At 43.1% G+C, this 20937-nt stretch overlaps 1 protein-coding gene across 3 annotated transcripts in view; it reads left to right on the top strand.

Annotated features, from left to right (window-relative positions):
• The window catches only part of TRPM1 (transient receptor potential cation channel subfamily M member 1), a 95581-nt gene that overhangs the window by 55863 nt on the left and 18781 nt on the right, over window positions 1–20937 (top strand). For all 3 annotated transcript variants that reach the window (XM_071568024.1, XM_071568023.1, XM_071568022.1), the window contains 13 exons: window positions 961–1132; window positions 4225–4399; window positions 6453–6576; window positions 8326–8398; window positions 9620–9720; window positions 11808–11981; window positions 12651–12785; window positions 13648–13698; window positions 15185–15325; window positions 15913–15942; window positions 18280–18569; window positions 19106–19334; window positions 20677–20799. In XM_071568024.1, the coding sequence (XP_071424125.1) occupies window positions 961–1132; window positions 4225–4399; window positions 6453–6576; window positions 8326–8398; window positions 9620–9720; window positions 11808–11981; window positions 12651–12785; window positions 13648–13698; window positions 15185–15325; window positions 15913–15942; window positions 18280–18569; window positions 19106–19334; window positions 20677–20799 (1818 nt within the window). The remainder of the gene's footprint in view (window positions 1–960; window positions 1133–4224; window positions 4400–6452; window positions 6577–8325; window positions 8399–9619; window positions 9721–11807; window positions 11982–12650; window positions 12786–13647; window positions 13699–15184; window positions 15326–15912; window positions 15943–18279; window positions 18570–19105; window positions 19335–20676; window positions 20800–20937) is intronic.

The following is a 20937-nucleotide window of genomic DNA, read 5'->3' as shown; positions in this document are numbered from 1 at the left end:
ATGCACTGTTAAGATTGTTCAAGCATTACTTTTTTCTGTTTCCAAAGTAGGACTAAGAGCCAAAATGGAACAATTTCTTGGACAAAAGCAGTTGTTTAACTCTATTTTTCAGCTTGTCATATATGACCCCAATGTAAATACAGAGATAGTGTGGATTCCATTAGTAGTCCTTAGTAAAGACCTCTCTGTGGTGACAGTGAGTTATGTCCTAACTTGAGTGTGGCCTGTGGAGACCTCTGTGCCATAGATCATGGAAGGGCCTGTATGCAAGGCTGGCATTATCACAGATGAGTACTCTGGAGTGGCCTGTGCATTACTAGGAACTCCAAGAGAGAATGTGTTTTCTAATGCAGTAGGAGGATTGTGTAACAACCTGGCAAGTGAATGAGGAGAGCACGTTAATGAGCATGGGGGAACACGCAGGGAGTGCACAGGTGTGACTGTCATCCTTCAAAGAAAATAGTGCTGTGAAGAGTCCAGAGTTTGAATGTAAAAACAAGCTCTTTCTCCTCTGGTTTTGACTCTAAAGCTTCGGTTGTTTTGCTCTCTCATAAGACACGTGCCAGGCAGTTAAATGCCTCCCTGACATCCGATCCCCTCAGATCTCAGAAGCTCAGCAGGGTCAGCCCCGGATTAGTACTTGGATGGGAGACCTCCTGGGCAATGCCGGGTGCTGTAGGTTCTAGTCCTGAGGACTTCACTGGCACTGTCCAAGCTCGCTCGGCCGTGGCAGATGAACCTCAGGACTGAAACGGTGGGGCCAGTTCTGTGCATGCTGAGCCTCACCTAAAATCCACTGCGCAGGCTGGAAGGGCACGTGGGGACAGCCCTGCCCAAAGCTTCGTTCGTGAAGATGAGCCACACACACACACAAAACACGTGCCTGTGTTGGGGTGTGGTGGGGATTTCCCCGTTCGGGTTTAGTTCTAACCCAGGTGCTCCTCTCCCTTTGACACTCAGGTGACACGGGTCTACCAGACCATGTCGAACCCTCTCAGCAAGCTCTCTGTGCTCAACAGCTCCCACACCCACTTCATCCTGGCAGACAACGGCACCTTAGGTAAATATGGAGCTGAGGTGAAGCTACGGCGGCAGCTGGAGAAACACATCTCCCTGCAGAAAATAAACACGCGTGAGTACAGGGCAAACTGTGAGCGTGGCTTCTGAGAGGGAGGGAGGGGACAAGGCCTGGAATGCTCAGAGTGTGGGAATTAAAGGCCTCTTCCAGCTCTTTCTGGTGGAAATTTGATCAGGACTGTGTGGCTGAACTAGAACATGTAAGTGCTGAAGAGCCCACGTGGCACAGCACAGAAAAGCCATGAAGGAAGAATTGCATGAAGGGCCAGGGAAAAGCTGGCAAATAATAACAAGGAGAAGCTTCAAAGCACTAAGAATCTAAGGAATGGAAACTGCAAAAAGTATGTGCACTTGTGGCTGGAATTCATAAGCATCAGTAGACACACAGGATGGGGTGATTTTGTGCAGCTCCTGTTTACAGGAACCCTGTGCAACTCAGTGATTTCTCATTCCAAGTGTTCATGCTTGCGTTTTATTTTCTCTTTGGATTTGTTTGACTTGAAATATCACATTCAAAATTCTTGAATCTCCCAGATAAACTCAGCTGGGATTTTGATTCTTAATGAATCCATTATCAAAGTGGTTTCACATCAGTGCTTTCATATTTAGTTTTGTATTTTCATATTTAGATTTATTTATGTAATTATATATTTGTATTTATATTTTCATATTTAGGTTTGTGCATTTTTAAAATTTCTTCCAGTTATTATGGCTTCTCCAAAATAATTGTCTTGAACTCTTTTTGCCATTATTTAGAAAAAAATATTTTAAAATATGTTTCTCATAGAAAAAAAGTTTTTTAAGTTGAAATGAAAAAAAAAGAAAGGTAGCTGTGATTTTCCAGCAACTTAAAAAACTTTCCACAACTACCTAATTAAAAAAGGTCCCAGGAAAAGTTAATAGTCTTTGAATCCACACTTCAGGTAAGAGCACCTGGAGAAGTGACATGAGTTTTACCAACTTCCTTTCTGACTTCTTCCAGGTGAACTGTGAACTTGTAGGTCTGTATAAAGTAGAGAAAACAAACATCCAGAACAACAACTGCACTGAACTCTGCAGGGGTTTCTAACAGGGCTTAAGTGCTCTCATGGGTAGAGCAGAAAAACCAAGTAGGGCTCCAGATGGAGCTGAAAGGCACAGTTAGAGATGAGCCACGAGGGATCCAAACATTCTGGAAGTGTCTGAGGAATGGAGTTTGCCTTTGGGAAGCTCAGGAAGCTGAGCCGACCCAAACACACCTTTGGGAAGCTCAGGAAGATGAGCCCACCCAAACACACCTTTGGGAAGCTCAGGAAGCTGAGCCCACCCAAACACACCTTTGGGAAGCTCAGGAAGCAGAGCCGACCCAAACACATCTTTGGGAAGTTCAGGAAGCTGAGCCCACCCAAACACACCTTTGGGAAACTGAGGAAGCTGAGCCAACCCAAACACACCTTTGGGAAGTTCAGGAAGATGAGCCCACCCAAACACACCTTTGGGAAGCTCAGGAAGATGAGCCCACCCAAACACACCTTTGGGAAGCTCAGGAAGCAGAGCCGACCCAAACGTATCTTTGGGAAGCTCAGGAAGCTGAGCCCACCCAAACACACCTTTGGGAAGCTCAGGAAACTGAGCCCACCCAAACACACCTTTGGGAAGCTCAGGAAGCAGCCGACCCAAACATATCTTTGGGAAGCTCAGGAAGCTGAGCCCACCCAAACACACCTTTGGGAAGCTCAGGGAGATGAGCCCACCCAAACACACCTTTGGGCAACTGAGGAAGCTGAGCCCACCCAAACACACCTTTGGGAAGCTCAGGAAGCTGAACCCACCCAAACACTGCCCTTTGGGTGTGGAGGCAGCACCAGGTCCTGCTGCCCTCGGACCACAAACTGCCAACCTGAGCTGTGCTTTGGGCTCTTTGCCTCCTGCAGGAGTGTTGGCAGAGCTGGGGGGTTGGAAAAGGGAGCCCTGGCTTGGAAGAGAAGGAGTTCAGAGGCCAGGGGCAAGATGTTTTGTGTTACTGCTTTGAATACCACTGGGGCTGGGGGTATTGGTTCGGATTTAGGTAGTGTTTGATGATTTTTGTCATGAGAAGGGCAAAGTTGGGAATACACATGGAAATGTGTTCTGTGGAGGGCTGCAGTACCCCCTGCTAGTCACAACATACAGGGAGTTGTTTTCTGTTTCTTTTTAACCACTTCAAGCACAGGCACTTCTGGAAATCTCAGGAAGAATCCCTAAAGATTTCAAGGATACACAGGCCGGACCCTGCTCTGTGACTCCTTGTCAGAGCTGGGGTGTGAGACAGGAGGATGGCAGGAGGCTCTGCTGGTGCTGTGCCTGGTGTTCCTGTTCTTCAGAGAGGCAGCACGGGTGAAAACACAAACTCTTTCATGTGTCCTCAGCCATGCAAAAAAAGTGCATTTCTGTAAAGTGCTGGTCATTTTACAGCTTAAGGATTGAATTCAAATGCTTATCATAGTGGGCATAGTCAGCCTTCAGGTAATGTTTTGTCCTTCACTTGCCCAAGTTTCTTGTGATCAAGGCTACTGAGACCATGTGACCTGTGGGCTTCCCTTTGTCATCCTATGCCTGGAGATCACAGTGAGGCAGGGACAGCAAAGGGATGCTCAGCTGTCGTCTCTTCCATCGCCAGCCATTTCAGCCTCATGATAAAAGCATTCATTTCATGTTTTCTGTCTCAGGAGTAAGTCTAGGGGTATGTCATCTTACTGAAGACTTCACATAGGTAACCAATGAAGAGTTCAAGCATCAAAGGCAGTAGCTGGGAGCCATCCAAGTCACAGTGAAGCTAATGAAGTAATAGCAAATCATGTTACCTGCTTTATTTGTACATGGTGCCTTTGAAAGAGATTACAAATAATTCACCAACACAGTGAATGAGTCGTCAGCTTGGAGCTGATTCAAAGACAAGGGCAGAGAGACATCTTGGCCTTTCCCTTTTGTGGCCATGAAACAGCATATGGATGTTTTTCCTCATATTGGCCATGAAATCACCATCATTTTTCCTAATGGCTCAGCTTTGAAGTGATGCTCTACCACAGAAATTGCACCCACTCATAATATCTCAACCTCTTAAACTAAGTTTCAATGACACTTCTTTTTGTTTGTTTGTTTGTTTTTTTGTTCCTCTGTGTTTTGCAGGACTGGGCCAAGGTGTTCCTGTAGTTGGGCTCATTGTGGAAGGGGGTCCCAACGTGATCTCCATCGTCTTAGAGTGCCTGCGAGAAGAGCCCCCTCTGCCTGTGGTGATCTGTGATGGCAGCGGGAGAGCGTCTGACATTCTGTCCTTTGCACACAAGTACTCAGAAGAAGGAGGGTAAGATTTGCAGCTCTTCACTCCAGCTGTGTTGTGCTGGGTAGGGCAGTGTAGGACCACATGCCCTCCTTTCACTGGAGCTTCATAAAAACCCACCTGAAGGGAAAACGCTGCTGACAGAAGCATTCTGCTGCCAGTCAGCTTTTGTTGTCTGTTTGATCTTAGTCCTGGAGTTAATGAGAAGAACTTGTTACCTCTTGGAGTGTATTTGATGGTCCTTTGGAATGAGTTTGCTCTCAGTGCAGTGCACTGTCCTACAAGCTCCTGCAGTGTCCTTGGGGCTGGATTGGGCATGTTAGAAGCACGGAACAAATGGTTCCCAGCCAGGACTCTTTTACTCAGGCCAGGGCTGAGGTTAATTAGTGCATATATTTGCAAAATTTGCACTGCTTGATTCTAGTGTGTAGTGGGAATGAGTCTCATTATCTCAGAGTGCCAGCCAGTTGTAAAAATGTTGGACTTGCTTTGTTTTCTTGCTACTTTTTGCATCTATGATGGTTTTCCAGGGCAGTGCTGCCTGATGTCATGAACAGAGTGGAGGATGTTGTGTGGAGCATTTTGTTCCACAGCCCTCCTGGCCATTGCCCAGATGAATCTCCTCATCTGAAGTTTTCTGGAATCTGTTATTTTTATGGTTTAACATTATTTTGTGGTTGGTTGATGCCACTTTGGTTGACACAAAGCCTGTACTAACAGCACAAAGCTCATCTACTCAAGTGTTGCATTTTTAGCTTAAAATATTGCTTTTCCCAGTCAAGTAGCATAATTTCCCCATTGTCATTGTTCATATCAAGGTTTATCTTTACCAGCCAGGTACAGGGAAAAACCTGGTAGAGTGCCTTGGTTGGAGTACGGCAGGCCTGTCCTGTGCTGAAGATTCAGCCTCTTTCTTTGGCTGAAGCTTAGCTTGGGTTACATATCAAGGAGACAAGCAGTGTAGTCAAGCAGTGCAGGTGTTACTTGCTGAACTGGGACAGCATCTCTAATGATGGATTTTTTAGGTGTTTTGACATAGTACACATTTAATCCTACCAAAAGCATTTAAGATTCAGCAACTTTCTTTTCCTTTCTGCCAACCAAGTCTTCCTTAGCTTAGATCAAACTTTCTGTTCTTTTTCCTTTCTCATTTATCCTTCCCATCAGCTCATAGGTAATTGAAAGAGCTTATCAGGATCAGTCTGTCTGAGATGTGCTCACTGCATGACTTTCCCCCCCAGTGCATATGATGCAGTGTCCAATTTTCTTCTCCAATAATTAAGATAAGATAAATGCATTCATCTAGTAAGGCAGATCTATAATGAGATTTTTTTAGTCAGTCCAATCATTTTCTCACAGTGAACTTTGAATTTTACTGTATCTCAGGCACCTGCTGGTGATATTTTCCATCATCTGAAAATGCTTGTGTTTTATTAGGAAATGCATGAAGATTGAAGGGCTCTGGTTCATATTGCTTTGAGAGATTGGACATTTCTGGCCTTTCTAACATGTTTTCAGCAATTTCTTTAATCATCTTTCAGCTTGTTTGTTCTTAAGTTGGGTAGTATGAGGTTTCACATAGGAGCAATTTCAATCCTCTGAGAGGATCACCAGGATAACCAAGGGGACATATCAGAAGTGTGAAGTGTTTTGGGGGGGTTCTAATTATATACAAAGGGCCTTGAAACATTTGGAATCAGAGGCAGCTCTCCTGTAAGGCACAGTGCTAAAATCCTGAAGACTGAACTTCTTGACAAACCTATACCCATAATATATGACCAGAGTAAGAGCTGCCTGCATTTTATTGCAGGGTGGAAGGATAGTTCAAGCTCCTTACCAGTTTTGAAATCAGTGCTGCAGTGTTGGGATGCCCCAAAGCCAGTTTGGGTATGGATTTCCTCATTGCTGTTAACTCCTCATGAACTCCTTCCCTGCACTGAATGCAAGGGTGCTCTATGTTTTCAATCTTTTCAAAATGAAGTCAATGTTCTGGTGGATGAAAACTTGCTTCTCAAACAGCAGGTCTTCTGAATGCATATTCATTCTGGCAGTGCCTTCTTTGTGCCTCATTTTTCAGGATAATAAATGAATCCCTTAGGGACCAGCTTCTGGTTACCATCCAGAAAACCTTTAACTACAACAGGAATCAAGCTCATCAGCTCTTTGTCATTCTGATGGAGTGCATGAAAAAAAAAGAACTGGTAAGTGTCCTAAAAGTAGTTCACAAAGAGAATTTCTGAGGCCAAACTTTACAGGGCACTTCAAGTGCAATTTTACCAGGTTTATAGTTTAGTTATTTTTTTCCATATAGCTCCATTAAATGTACACAATCTTTCATTCATAAGCATAGGCCAAGAAAGGGATTCTGTCTTCTGGGAAGCCTCAAAAAGAAATTTCAGATTCTCCTCCTGTGTAAGTTGAGAGGAATCTTTTTTCACAGACTTAAGCAAGGCAGACTAAAACACTGAGATAAATGCACTAACCCCAGATCAACTGCAGAAAGCAGAGGAAAGATGACTGAAAAAAGGGTTCCTGGGAGCAAGAAGCATTCAGAGTGCATCAACACATGGGTTTCTGACATAGTTACTCTTTAACAACCTTTCATTACAATCAAATGGATTTTTCAGGCCTTTCCAAAGAAACTGAAGCATGAAGTGACTCTGAATATCAGCCCTTTCTTGCTCCTGGTTTGCCCCAGCTCTGCTCTGTGTGCAGACTCAGGTTCCTGCCTGTCTCCCATAGCCCAATTGCAGAGCAAAGTGTGCTCAGGAAAAGAACATCTTTGGCATCTGTCACCTGGAAACAGTGGATTGAAATTGTGTTCACTGTGCCTGTGCCTGTGCAGGCAAAAGGAATCTTGGAGTATTTCCCTTTGACTAATTGTTGCAGTGAAATTTTGTGAATACAATGCCAAGATTAGTTCCATCCATACACCTTCCCTGGAAGTCAAGCTGGTAAAAAGCATGAGTGAAAAGCTGGAAGAGGCTCAGCCTTCCTGGAAGAACTGTTGAGGAAAGAGAGCCCACAGCTGCCTCAGTCACAATGTTTGGAATTTAAAATGCAATCAGAGCAGGCCTGGTTTACTCAGCAAAATTCAGACATTGCTGTGCAGCCTGAGCAGACTTTGTTTGTTGATGACTTTTCTCTGCCTTCTGGTTAATTAATAAAAGTTTTTCTGTAGTTCTTCTCTCTTCTAATGTCATGTGTCTTTGCATTCATGTGGAAACTATTCTAAGTGTTGAGAAAATTGCTGTTCCCAGTGGCAGTGCTAGGAGCTGTTGGGAAGAGTTGCTTTGGGAAGATGAAGAATTTGGGGAGAGGGAGTGGTTTCTGCATTTGGTATTAACGCAATTAAAATAGAAAATTAGCTTATTCTGCTGTTGAATTACTAATCTTTTAATATGTAGCTCAATGGCTAAGCTTGCATGAATTACTGTTTTGAAAATCAGTGAATTGTAATGGACTGAACTAAGCAAATATAAGAAGAAATCATTACTTTTCTTTTGGATTGCCATATGTAACATATCCTGCAGCTAAAAAATATTTGAGTGTTACTGTCAATAAAATGAATGCTATGATAGTTGCCTTGGGTAACCAGCATTTCCATTTCCAAGCTGGTGCTTCCATTGCTGCGGGGAAGTCAGAACTGTCAGAAAACAATCAGTTTTACATGGCAGTGTTGTCACCACTTTCCAAAATCCATGGGTTTGGTGAAGCTTTTCATCAAGTTTGGCATGTTCACCAATGTGGGGCTGTTTTAGGATAACTTCATTGAAAGAATTGAATTGAACATTTTTGCAAAAATCGAATTTCAAAGAAAAATTTAGCTGAGCTGTGCTTTTTGAACACTCTCAAGCCTTATGAAATGCTAAAGCTGCATTTGCTGTGGGGTGCTCAGTCCCTCTCCTCCCTGTGTGGTAACTCTGTGCCTGGTTTGTGCTGCCCTGCAGATCACCGTGTTCCGCATGGGCTCCGAAGGGCAGCAGGACATCGAGATGTCCATCCTGACTGCTCTCCTCAAAGGTGGGTCTGGAGGCACCTGGGAAGGAGGCACCAAAGGGTCCCACCAAGGCAGTCCCCCCAAGACACTGTTGTTACAGTAAAATCAAAAGTGAGCAATTCAGATCTATAGAAAGCCCTGTGAGACTGAGCTATCAGCCAGAAGCAGCAGAGCTCAGCTGCTGCTGGCTGGTAGGGAGGTGGTTACTCCCCAAGAATTCACATAGTGGGAGTTCACAGGACTCTGCAGGTGCACGAAAATAGCCAGGATGAAATAATATAAACATGGGACTTGTGAGACAGAGGCTTTAACCAACTGAAGTATCTGGCATGGTGGTGTGTTAACTCTTTTAGCCAATAAGCTGTAGTCCTAAGCCCATATAAACTGTGTGCTTTGTGTAATAAAAGGTCTTCAATATAAACTTCATAAGCTTGTTGGTGAAGTCCAGTTCCTCCGCCGTTTATAAATTGTTTCCTTTAAGACACTGTCTGAGGGTCACTGTTCCTGTTGTGTCTGATTTGTTTGGGCTCTGCCAAGGACCTTGGCTAAGGTTCAGATCAACGTGGAGCATAAAATCCACATTGAGAGTTTTGTTTTGTGTGACTTTGCTCACTGAAAGCCTGGCATGGGAATGCTGCAACAACTACACTGCTGATATTTCAGCTCATTTTATTGCAGCTCTAGCATACATTAGTACAGCTAGAAAAAAAGGTGAGGAGATAAAAGGCTGTCTGGAGTTTTCCAGATCCCAGATTGTGATATTTAAGCCTTAGAGCAATGGGATAAGTTCCATATTTATTTGAAGTTTGTTATGTTTGCTGAAACAATTGAGTTTTGTCTGCAGTTGACATGGGCTCAATATGGGATCACTGCAGTCCCCAGAGCTAACAATTAAAGAGAGGAATTGTTACACTCTTATTCACAGCATCAACAAGAGGAGCTGAGAAAGGTTTTTAGAAGAGTTAAATGCCTGTCTTTAGCATCAGAATAAAAGTCAATGTGGGAGTCTTACTTAAAAAAAAGAGCAATCTGGTTATTCCTTTTGAAATTAAGATTATGGGGTTACATGGAAGATGTTGTCAGTTGATTTAATGAATCCACTGCTTTGTGGTAGAATTATTGTATTGGTAGTAGGATACAGTCAGGCTGACTGTTCTCTAGTCCTGACAGAAGGGAATTGCAGAGGGCTGTCCAACCTTGTGTCCTCCTGGAGGAAATCCTAAACCCCGTGTGTTTCCCCTCAGGTACCAATGCCTCTGCTCCAGACCAGCTCAGCTTGGCCTTGGCCTGGAATCGTGTGGACATCGCACGCAGCCAAATCTTTGTCTTTGGACACCACTGGCCAGTAAGCCAAACTTTTCCTACTCATATTGTTTGTCAGTAGTTTCAATCAAGTTGTATAATATTCACACTTTGGAATTTGAATATTGAATTCTGGTTTATGCCAAACTGAGGTAGGATATCTCCTTAATAAAGAATAACCTATTTGTTTTGGAATTTTTTTATGCTGTCATCTGCAAATATTTAGCAATAGTTTAAGCTACATGAAAGAAAGAAAAGCAGTTTAATGACAAGCAGAAAAATAACCTGGAGAGCTGGGCAGAGATAAAGCTAATGAAGGGGAGTGCAGGAACCTGCACTTGGGGAGGGTTAGCCCCAAGTAACAGTACAGGCTGGAGGGGACCATTCTGCTGAGAAGGACCTGGCAGTATTGGTGGGTGACAAGGTGACCATGAGCTGGCAGTGCCCTGGGGGCAGGAGGGCCAATGGTGTTGTGAGATGCTTTGGGAAGTGTCTGACCAGAGGCTGAGGGAGGTGGTCCTGCCCCTCTACTTGGCCCTGGTGAGGCACATCTGGAGAGCTGGGTTCAGTTCTGGGCTCCTCAGAACAAAACAGACAAGGAGCTACTGGAGAGGGTCCAGCAGAGGTCACAAAGATGATGAGTCTGGAGCATCTCTTATGAGGAGAGACTGTGGGAGCTGGGCCTGTGCAGTGTAGAGAAAAGACTGAGGGGATCTCATCAGTGCACAAAAATATCTCCAAGGGTGTCAGAGGATGGTCCCAGACTCTTTTCAATGGTGCCCAGTGACAGGATGAGGAGCAATGTCCATAAACTGAAACACAAGTTCCACCTGAACATGAGGAGGAACTTCTTTCCACTAAGAGTGGCAGAGCCTGGAACAGCAGCCCAGGGAGGGTGTGGAGTCTCCCTCTCTGAGACATCCAAACCCACCTGGACATGTTCCTGTGTCCCCTGCCTGGGCAGGGGGCTGGACATCTCCAGAAGTCCCTTCCAACTCTGAATATTCTGCGATTTAAGATTCCTGTGGGATTTGAAAGAAAAAAAAAAGAAACCTAAACCAACAAGCATTCACTGGGAACAACCTGTGGCCTTACACAGAACTGGACAATAGCAGTGCTGGCCACCCAGGTAACCTGCATGAGGCACTAGCATTGGTTGCACAGATCTCTTCTCCCACTGGCTGTGCCACTGCCATGTGCCAGCTGCTGGCAGGGTCCCCAGCTACTTGTTCAAGTATACAGCAAGGAAATTCATGGAACTGCTTAGAAGGAATTTTTTGCTCACTTCGTTCACTGCTGGGAAAAGCTCCATTTGGATTAATGGAGCAAAGTCCTGATGCACAAAAGAAACCATTGGAAAAAAACTGGCTTCTGGCAGGCAGAGCTGTGCCAGGTGAACTAGGAAACAGATCTTCAGTAAATCTTTGGGTCCTGAAATTGGATTTTATCTCTCAGTTTGTTGGAGTTGGATGCTGCACTAGCTGCTGAATTCAGTGGTGAAACAGTGCAGTTCATGTGTGTGACTAAAATCCTCTAAAGTCCTCCAATATCATGTCTCACTGTATCAATGCTTTTTGCTTTACTGTGGGAACCATCTGGTGCTGAATTACTGGGAAGTGTTGTGAGATGATCAGCCTGAAAGGGGCTGTAAGAATGAAGGGAAAGAATTTTGCTGGATTTTTTACTTAGTTGTCTGTTCTGAAACTGCAATAAAATGACACTCAAAGGAACACCATTCATGTGCATGCTGTAAATACTGGAGAGGTTTCTTTCATTTGGGAGCCCATATAATTAAACAAATGTTGCTCCATATGCAGTTTTATTTCTTCACTTCTAGTAATGGGATGTTTCCAATCTTCAAGGCTCATTAAAATGCTTATACACAATGCTTAAAATCCTCCACAGTGTCCCTACTTCACTGCTTTCAGTGTTATTGTCTACATGAGACCTAACAGCTTTAGTGTAAAGCTGTGACTGCAAAAATACCCTTATACTTAAGGAAATTATCACTTTTAGTTGGTTGCAGGTGAGAAGTGGTGGCTGGGGAGTGAATTCAGTAGGAGTGTGTGCAATGAAATAGTCACTGTAGGATCAGTCAGTTCTAACCCTTTCAATGCACTGTAAACACAGCCTATAGGAAGCCTTACAGCTCCTGATGGTACAGCTCCTGAGAAGGAAAAGAAATCTCCAGCTCCTCAGACTAAAGGAGCCAGAGGGAAAGGAAAGGGGAAGAAAAAGGGAGGAAAAGGAAAAGAAGAGCCAGAGGAAGAAACAGACCCAAGAAAGCTTGAACTCCTGAACTGGGTAAGATGAGTGAGTGTTTGTGTTGAAACTGTTGAAGATTTTTTTCATCCTAAGCAACAAAAAGAGAAGGAAAATACACGTTTTCATTCTCTACAATTCTCATTTGCACATTCCCATCATAGCATCAGTAGAGTATTCAGGGATGCTGTTCAGTCTTTGAGCCAGGAATCCCTTTCTCACCCCACATGCAGCCAAACCTCCAGAGTACAACTCATTGCTTATCTGCAGCATCTCCTTCCCTGCACTTGTGAGAAGGAAATAAGAACACCAGGGAACATCTTCATCCTTCTGTCTGTGTTTTCTTAACTTGTTCCTATCATGCTGAGCAAGTAAATCCCTTTTTTCATATAAAGTGTCAAGCATGGTATTCCTGATTTAGTTAAAAACACTGAACAAAATGATGGAAAGCTACGAGTTGAGGGACTGAAAGCTACAGTTGTATTGCCAGAAGTTTCTTTCACTGCTCTCTTCTCAGCCAAGACCTCACTGGAAAACTCTGCCATCTCTATTTACTTGCACATGGGTTAAAGGTTATCCTCCAAATTCCTTTTCACTTACAGATTAACCAACATATTTAGGAACTCAGGAATATCCTGAGTAATGAAAATAGTGGCTGTTGGCCCACCCCTGTGTACTCAGGTGGCGTGTCCCTCCCCATTGTGCCACCAGGTGAACTCCCTGGAGCAGGCCATGCTGGATGCGCTGGTTCTGGACCGAGTGGACTTCGTGAAGCTGCTGATTGAGAATGGAGTGAACATGCAGCACTTCCTGACCATCCCTCGCCTGGAGGAGCTTTATAACACTGTGAGTGAGCACAGGCAATAAAACACCTTTTGCTTCTTCTTCTCCTGAGATTTTCTTGTTTTTCAAAAAAGCTCTAAGCCCTGGCAGCACACAGGTGTTGGGTAGCAGTAACCCCTGCTGCTACAGGGGCCTGGTGTTTCCCTGCATATACACATTCCTAATTAATAAGCCTACGGCAGCTTTCAGCAGTTATTGCAGTTTGTTATGTAAATATAAATAAAATGCATGTTCACAACACCTAAAAAACCTAATGTGGATAGTAAAAATTTAATGACTAGCCAGTAGTGGTCACTTCCTTTTAATCTCAATTATTTTCATGTTTTAATATTATTGAAATAAGATTCTAAATTTGGTAAAGTACTGACACAACACCTTTTCTTCTCAGCACGTTGCAGAAGTCAGTATCACTTTTCCTTGTGGCCCAGCAAAGCAGAATTTTTGCACAGAACTGTAGAACATCATGCTTCTTATTTCAATTCTCTCCTACCTAATCCACAGCAAGTTCATTTGGAAAGTGGCTGTTTCTAGACTGTCTTTCTTCCTACCACCTGAGTGACAGCAGTCCAGGGCAGCATCCATACAAAATACAACCTCGGGATAGTCCTCCAGTCCCTCTCTGGCTCCTGCAGCAAGTGCAAGCTCAGACAATAAATATCACAAGTGCTGGTGACTCAAGTGCTGTGACTTGAATCACCACGGGAAGGATTCTAGAAAAGGGTTTCCACAGCTCTTGATAGAAATGTTTGTCACTGATGGCACATGGTTGGCTAAAGTTCTGCTTACAGTGCCAAATTATTAATTGTGTTTGCAAAAACTCTGAAGAATTGAAGCTGTAATAGACCATGAATTATTTTTGTTCCAGAGATTGGGTCCACCAAACACGCTGCATTTGCTGGTCAGAGATGTGAAAAAGGTAAGCTCTGCTCACAGCAGTGTTACATTTGCATGACTGCACTGGACACAGTCAACAGGAAAAGCAAGCACAGCACGGGGGACAGCAGAAATTTGGGATTAGATGGCAGCTCTTAAGGAAAGGGAACTTCAGTGTCTCCTTGTAAAAAACACTGATGTCAGTCTAAATTGGGTAGGGCACTGCTAGTAATTTAAAAACTAAGAAGTTTTTGAAAGCAAGTTAAGCTCCTGGCAATGTAATATGGCATGTGATGTTTAAGTTGACACCATTTCTTCTGTAGCAGAAGCTCCCTATGCAGCATTGCAAAAGAGGAGTGGAAGGAAATGCCTGTAGGATAACTGGAAGCCCCACTCATGAACACAGAATTTGTTCCCTTTTGTTTGTTTCCTTGTGTGTTTTAGTTACTTTTCTCCCATCACTCCTTCTTTTACCTGGGAGAAAATCTGTTCTTCCTACATTTGTTATTCACTTGTTTCCCTTCATTATCTGTGAATAGGGAGGGTCATTGCAAGATTTGTCATGTTTGCTCTCTTTGAGGTTTTGGAGCTTTTATTCAGTAAAATTCAGCTGCTTTAAGTCATCTGTATCCTCTTTTGCAAAGAAAACTCCCAGTTATTCCCAGGAGGCTCAGATGTGAGAATTATTCAGTAGTGTGTTAATGTATCATTCATAGTCATGTCCTTCACACTTTAACACTGTTCTCATTCCATGTTGTGTCTTTGAGTGTCATTAATGTTGCTCTCATTGTGCTCTCTGTCTCTCCGCTCTTCCATGGCCTTTCCTGGCTCTCCTGCAGCGACAGTCCCGGGGCTTCAGTTGGGTTAACCTGGAGGTGATGTGCTTCTTTAGGATGGCTTTGGGCCAGCAGAGCAGCTGCTCAGTGGTGCTGTAGATCAGTTGCTGCTGTAGGATGTAGCTTGGGCAGTCAAGCAGCGTTTTCAGCTCACAGTTCTGGCAGAGTCAATACAACTCTCCAGCTTTAGGTGTAACCACGGAAATTGTAGTTTCCCTTTTGCTTTGGTTCTGGGCTGCACATTAATCATGGTCTGCACTGCAGTATTAACTGGAGTAGTATGATGAAATACAAGTTTCCATTAAAAAGTGTGTAAAGTATGTCTGATATTCACCTTGAAATTAAGTCATGTTTTATACTGGATTAATGATAATCAGTACAAAGTTACATGATCTTGCCAATATAACCCTTGTGAACAATGCAGACTTATGTGGACACTGATATATTGTAGGGGTAAAACCCATGAAAATTTGTTCACAGCTATAAATACTGCCAACAGCAAAACCAAAAAATATGACCCCAAAAATTTTTGTTATGTTATCAATAATTTCATACAAATATTCAGTGGCTGTAAATAATCCCCATGTGCCAATTTAATCATGACATTTGTCTAGCCAGCAATTTAATTTGTTCTGTTTTCTTACCCTAAGGCCTTGTTAATTTGTTTTCTTTTTTTTTTTTTTTTTTTGGTAGGGAAATCTTCCACCAGATTATCACATCAGCCTAATAGATATTGGTCTTGTACTTGAATATCTCATGGGTGGAGCTTATCGCTGCAACTACACCCGGAAGAGTTTCCGGACTCTTTATAATAATCTATTTGGACCAAAGAGGGTAAGAATGAATTCAGTCTGGATGTGGCCATTGTGCTGAGGGTAAAAAATAAGTAATACTCTATTGCTTAACACAGCATGTTAAATTCTAAAGAAATGCTGCAAGAGTGAAATAGAAACCCCAGTGGGAAAGATGTAAGAAACCTGTAAGACATCTGAGTTAAAGGATGGGAGGACAAGAGAGGTGGTGAATACACTGATCTGGAGGTGGAGTTCCTCCTCCTCCAGCAGTTCACAATCCAAGCATTTCTAACTGTGGTGTGCTTAGAAGCACCTTTTTTTTTCCTTTTGTGACCATGTGGTGATTTTAATTCTCAAAGCAATATATTATTGAGTAATTAATTTAACTCTTCCATCAGAATCAAAATCTTTCACTGAAGTGCAGATAGAAAATATTTGCTAACCCACTGCATACAATTAAAAGGGAGAGTAATTAATTGCAGTATTATTGTTACAATAATTTAGAATAGTAAGTTTAGTAATAAATATTGTGCATTTGTAAATGAAAATGGTTTTCTTTGGTATTGTTTGGTCTTGGAATTTTGTCTCCCATCTAACTGATTTTCTTTTCTGTCTTTTAACATTCAGCCAAAGGCTCTTAAACTACTAGGGATGGAGGTAAGTTGGATTTATTGTAAAATACTGGGTTTATCAGAACATTTCTTGGAACAGTTTTGTTCTTGCTCTCTGCTCTTTCACTGTTACTGTGACTTAAAGTAAATGTCAGCTAGGCAGGATATTCCATCTTGCAAACACTCTGTGAAATACTTCTGACCATTTTTTATGGGTAGCATCTTCAGAACTGCTTAAACAGCTCAACAGCTTTCAGGCAATTTTGGCACTATTGTGTAATAATGTTTCATGTTGGAACATATTGTAGATTTGATTGTTCATGTGTGAACATTGATGATATTAAAAAAAAAACATGATCCAGGACTGCTGCTTATGGTGAAATCCCCTTTAACCATGAAATAACAATTTCTTGACTAATGATGTTTTATCATAGAGAAAACCTTCAACTGGAGTGAAAAAACAAGATGGTCAGACATGTCAGGGGCTGTCCTCCCCTGTAGAACATCTTGCTGCTGTGCTGGACTGGGCTGATCCAGAACTTTGGGTCCAGCTCCTGCATCGTTACTTGGGTGTCTGCAGAAATTTGTAATTGAGCAGAAACACATCTGGGATGGTGCCTTAAAAGTCACTCTGTTTTGGTGGAAGGTGCTTCTGTTTCTGGCAAAAGGTGCTACTATAGACCAGGAAATCACTGACACCAAGGGGCCAGGAGCATTCCTCTTGGAAATGTACTTTTATTGGTGCTGTGACAGTGTTCAAGCACAGGATGTGCCCCTTGCTCATTGTTGTATTTGGTGTGAATCTTACCCATACACAAATGCCTGTTTTTCCCCAAGCAGTTAAGGAGCCTTTTTCTCAACAGAGAAGGTGCAGGTTTTAATCTCTCTGATCAGCTTCCCATGTTCTAACAGCTCGAGGCCAAAAGCTCAGCCCATCAGGGGTGTGACCCTCTCTGATCAGCTTCTCCAAAAGCACCTTTTGATTTTCCTTGACTGAGAAATGTTTTGTGGAGCATAAACTGGTGTGTTCTCACCACTTGACAGCAGGTTTAGCCCACTCCCTTCTTCCAAAAGAAAGAAAAAGTGAAAAGCAAAATTTACATTTCTTTTGCTGAAGTGGTCAATTCCAATTTTTCTGAATTTTTTTCATTTCCAGTGTCAGCAGCTCTAAAACAGGAAGTTTGGACTCCTCAGCACTTTCTCTTTCTTACACAGGGTTTTGTCTGGATTTGATCTTCCTAGTGTGGAGGAGACCTCATTCTTGGTCCTTCATTTTTTATGTCCTGTGCTTGAGAGATGCTCAACACTTCGTGCAGTTAATGAGCCCTGAATTTTCCATAGGAGACAGAGGTCACCACTTGCAGGTCTTACAAGTGCTGAAGGAGAAGTTCACGCTTGATTGCTGAGCTGAAGGGTCATCTTTGGAAACCTGGGCTGTGAGGCTGAACTCTGAATTTGGATTTAAGTTCATATTTTATTAAAACATAGTGCATTACGCTGAGTTTGCTTGAACAAGAACTGGTTTTGTAGAACTGTAATTGCTTTTACTTGCAATCCACTTCTGAGACTGGAATCAAGCCTACAGTGATGATGAGCTCTGTCTACACCTATACATGCAATGTTCTTCCTACATTGTTTCAACCCTAATTTTCCCCATGGTGGCTTTTCTCCCTTCAGGATCCTGCTCCATTGTCTCTGCTTCCCTTCAGTTCCTTCCATGTTGGTTCCTGTAGCACTGGCCTACCCTCTCTATCCCTTTCAGACATGGATACCTATACCTTCTGTTTGCCAGGCACACGTAAGAGGAGGTGGCTTATCCCAAGGTGAACACTCCCTTTGGTATCTTGCTGTTCTGGAGGACTCTGTGTGCCTGTCTTTGCCATTTGCATGTTGTCACTCCACCTGCATGTCAGTCTGAAAGCTGCTTTGGTACCTGTGAGATGTGCAGCACCATCCTTCAGGGACAGACACAGACATGTGGGGTGAGAAATGACAGTGGAGCCTGTTCACAGGGAATTCATCTCTGTTAAAACACCCTTGACATAGCTGGTGCACCTCCCCATGTGGCAGGGATGTAAGTACAAGGCAGTGTGAGGGGATGCCTTCAGTACCAAAGGGTTCTGGTGCCCCCATCCAGGCTGGCAGACTGGTAACCATGTGTGCAGGAAACAGTACCCTGAATAAATGCTGGAGCTGTGTGTGCTTGCCCAGTGCATGCTCTGTCACATGTCCCATGCTGTCAAAATTCCTTATAGCAAACAGCAAAACCAAATTAGACCTCTGAATGTTAAAGTGTCCTCTCAGTCCTTGTTCTGTGCATGGTTCCGTTGGCAGGTGGGCTGTTAAAAACCGGTGGGAACAATTTTCTTTCTTTTCTTCCCAGGATGATGAGCCTCCCACCAAAGGGAAGAAGAAGAAGAAAAAAAAGGAGGAAGAGATTGACATTGATGTGGATGACCCCGAAGTGAGCCGCTTTCAGTACCCCTTCCATGAGCTGATGGTGTGGGCCGTGCTGATGAAGCGGCAGAAGATGGCCCTTTTCCTTTGGCAGAGAGGGGAGGAGTCCATGGCCAAGGCACTTGTGGCTTGTAAACTGTACAAGTCTATGGCCCATGAGTCTTCTGAGAGTGAGCTGGTGGATGACATCTCTCAGGATCTGGACAACAACTCCAAGTTAGTAGATGCAGAACAGACTTTATATCGACTTTATGCAAAGGATTGTGTGACCTGTTGAGAAGTTTTACTTTTAGTAAAGTACAATTCATTTCTAGAATGCAGTTTCCCAAAGAGCCATTTGGAGCCAATTTCTCAACAATAAACAAGGCAAAATATGGTGTCAGTATTGCAAGGCAACACTAGCAAGGAGAAGACTCCCATTATTTTCTGACACAATGCATTCTTTTTTCAGCTTCTGTCTCTGTAAAACTAGCTAGTTTTATTTCACAAAGTTATTTTCAGAATTTACTCACATAAATTAAGGGGTATCTGATATGTTTAAATTGTCCCTAAGATGTTACTGGCCTAGGCAAAATTCTCTCTGGTCATTAACAATTTGTTTGAAACAAATGAAGCTTGAGCATCAGTTATGCTTGTCATTGTATCAGTGTATGTGGATAAACACGATGCCCTGTGAACAGAATTAAACCCCAAATGCAAGAAAACACTGATTTCTAAGCCCAACCTCACCAGGCTCACCTTGCCCTTTGCAGAGATTTTGGCCAGCTGGCTGTGGAGCTGCTGGACCAGTCCTACAAACACGACGAGCAGATTGCCATGAAACTGCTGACCTACGAACTGAAGAACTGGAGCAACTCCACCTGCCTGAAGTTGGCCGTGGCAGCCAAGCACAGGGACTTCATTGCCCACACGTGCAGCCAGATGCTGCTCACGGACATGTGGATGGGGCGGCTGCGCATGCGCAAGAACCCGGGCCTGAAGGTATCGCTGTTTGTAACACCAGAGAGGGTTCTTTGCAGGGAACGCTGCACTATACAGAGGTTTGCGGGGAAAAAACTGGCTTACTAAGGGTAGGTGTTTTAAGAACATAACTTGTTTTAAAGCTGATCTCTTTTGTTTTCCAAAATCAGCTATCTAAGGAAAGGAAAATATAACTCCATGAAAGACGTAATGTGATTGGAATCTGAGAGAGAAGTTGTGGCTTTAAATAAAACATGAGATCTGTTAATAGACAACATACTAATTTGTTGAAAAATTAGTTGGATGCAAACAAAAAGATCTCCATGAGGGGTCCCTGCAATGGGAACAGAGATAAAACAAACCAGATGTGGGCACATGCTTCTTATATTGCTTCACATTGTACCAGAAGACACAGAGTCAACTCAGTGTTGAAAGGAGTGAAATCTGGGCAATTGCATTGTGTGAGACTGTGATTTTTATTTCACTCTCCTCTGATTTGCTGATGCAGTCTCTCCTACTGATTTTAATATTGCCCAATTGTTGGAGTTGCAATAACAGGAGTGATGTGAGGGGGGTGACACAGAAGAGAAGCATCAGTGACTCAGTGCTAAGGAAGCAGAGCAGTGTTTGGCTGTGTTTGTCTTCATGTGACCATAATCCTTCCTTTGTTGTGTTGTGCAGTTGCTGTCACCCACATGGACACCCACCCTGTTGGTGCTGCCTTCAGTCTCGTTTCCTTATTTCCTTAAATCCCTCATTGCTGATGAAGCACCATGTCTGTCTTTGCAGCTGATACTCCCAAGTTTGCTCACACACACATTGCACTGTCTGTCATCCTCAATTTGTTTCCACCTTCCCATGTCTCCCTCTTAAACCTGTTTAAAATCTTCAGATAAGTGTCCTGCCTTTCAGATTGCACCAGGGTGCTTTCCAAGTCTGTTTATTATTTTCCTTTCCTTTCTCCAAAGAATTAATGGACCTCCTGATGTTCTGGTTTCATCAGCTGCATTCTTTCCTCTGCTCCATTTATGTACTTAGACTTGTGCTTCTGTCCCTAAGCAATCTCTCACAGTAAGAGAATTCCCCCAGTGCTATTCCATGTCTCTTTGTACAACACTAATTTTGGAGCTCAGTTTCTTAATTGCAGAGTATTTGTGGAGATGGGAGGCTTTTCAGGGTGCCATATTTTCATACCATACCTTGTTGCCAGTGCTTCGTATGTACTACTTACTCATTTTTGTAGGTTTGAGGATACCACAGTATCTTGAATACTGTACAAAAGAAAATTATGTTTATGGGGCTTGTCTTGGTATGAAATCTATAATGTAAATGAATATTGAGTTGGATTCTTTCCTGTTTACAGGTTATAATGGGGATTCTCTTCCCTCCCACCATCCTTTTCCTGGAGTATCGGAGTTATGATGATTATTCCTACCAGACATCAAGAGAAAACGAGGAAGGCAAAGAGAAGGAGGAGGAAAATACGGTCAGTAAGGGAGAGTATTAATAGATGTAATATCTCAAGAGTGCTCAGTGTTCTAACTTTTCTGATTATGGTACAGGTCACTCAGGTAAAACTCAGCTGCATCTGTGGGGTAAAATCAGTGAAGAGTTTTGGGAGTGT

Source organism: Pithys albifrons, chromosome 13 (genome assembly GCF_047495875.1).
Source record: "Pithys albifrons albifrons isolate INPA30051 chromosome 13, PitAlb_v1, whole genome shotgun sequence".
Lineage (NCBI taxonomy): Eukaryota > Metazoa > Chordata > Aves > Passeriformes > Thamnophilidae > Pithys > Pithys albifrons.
This window is presented reverse-complemented; position numbering and strand designations above follow the sequence as displayed.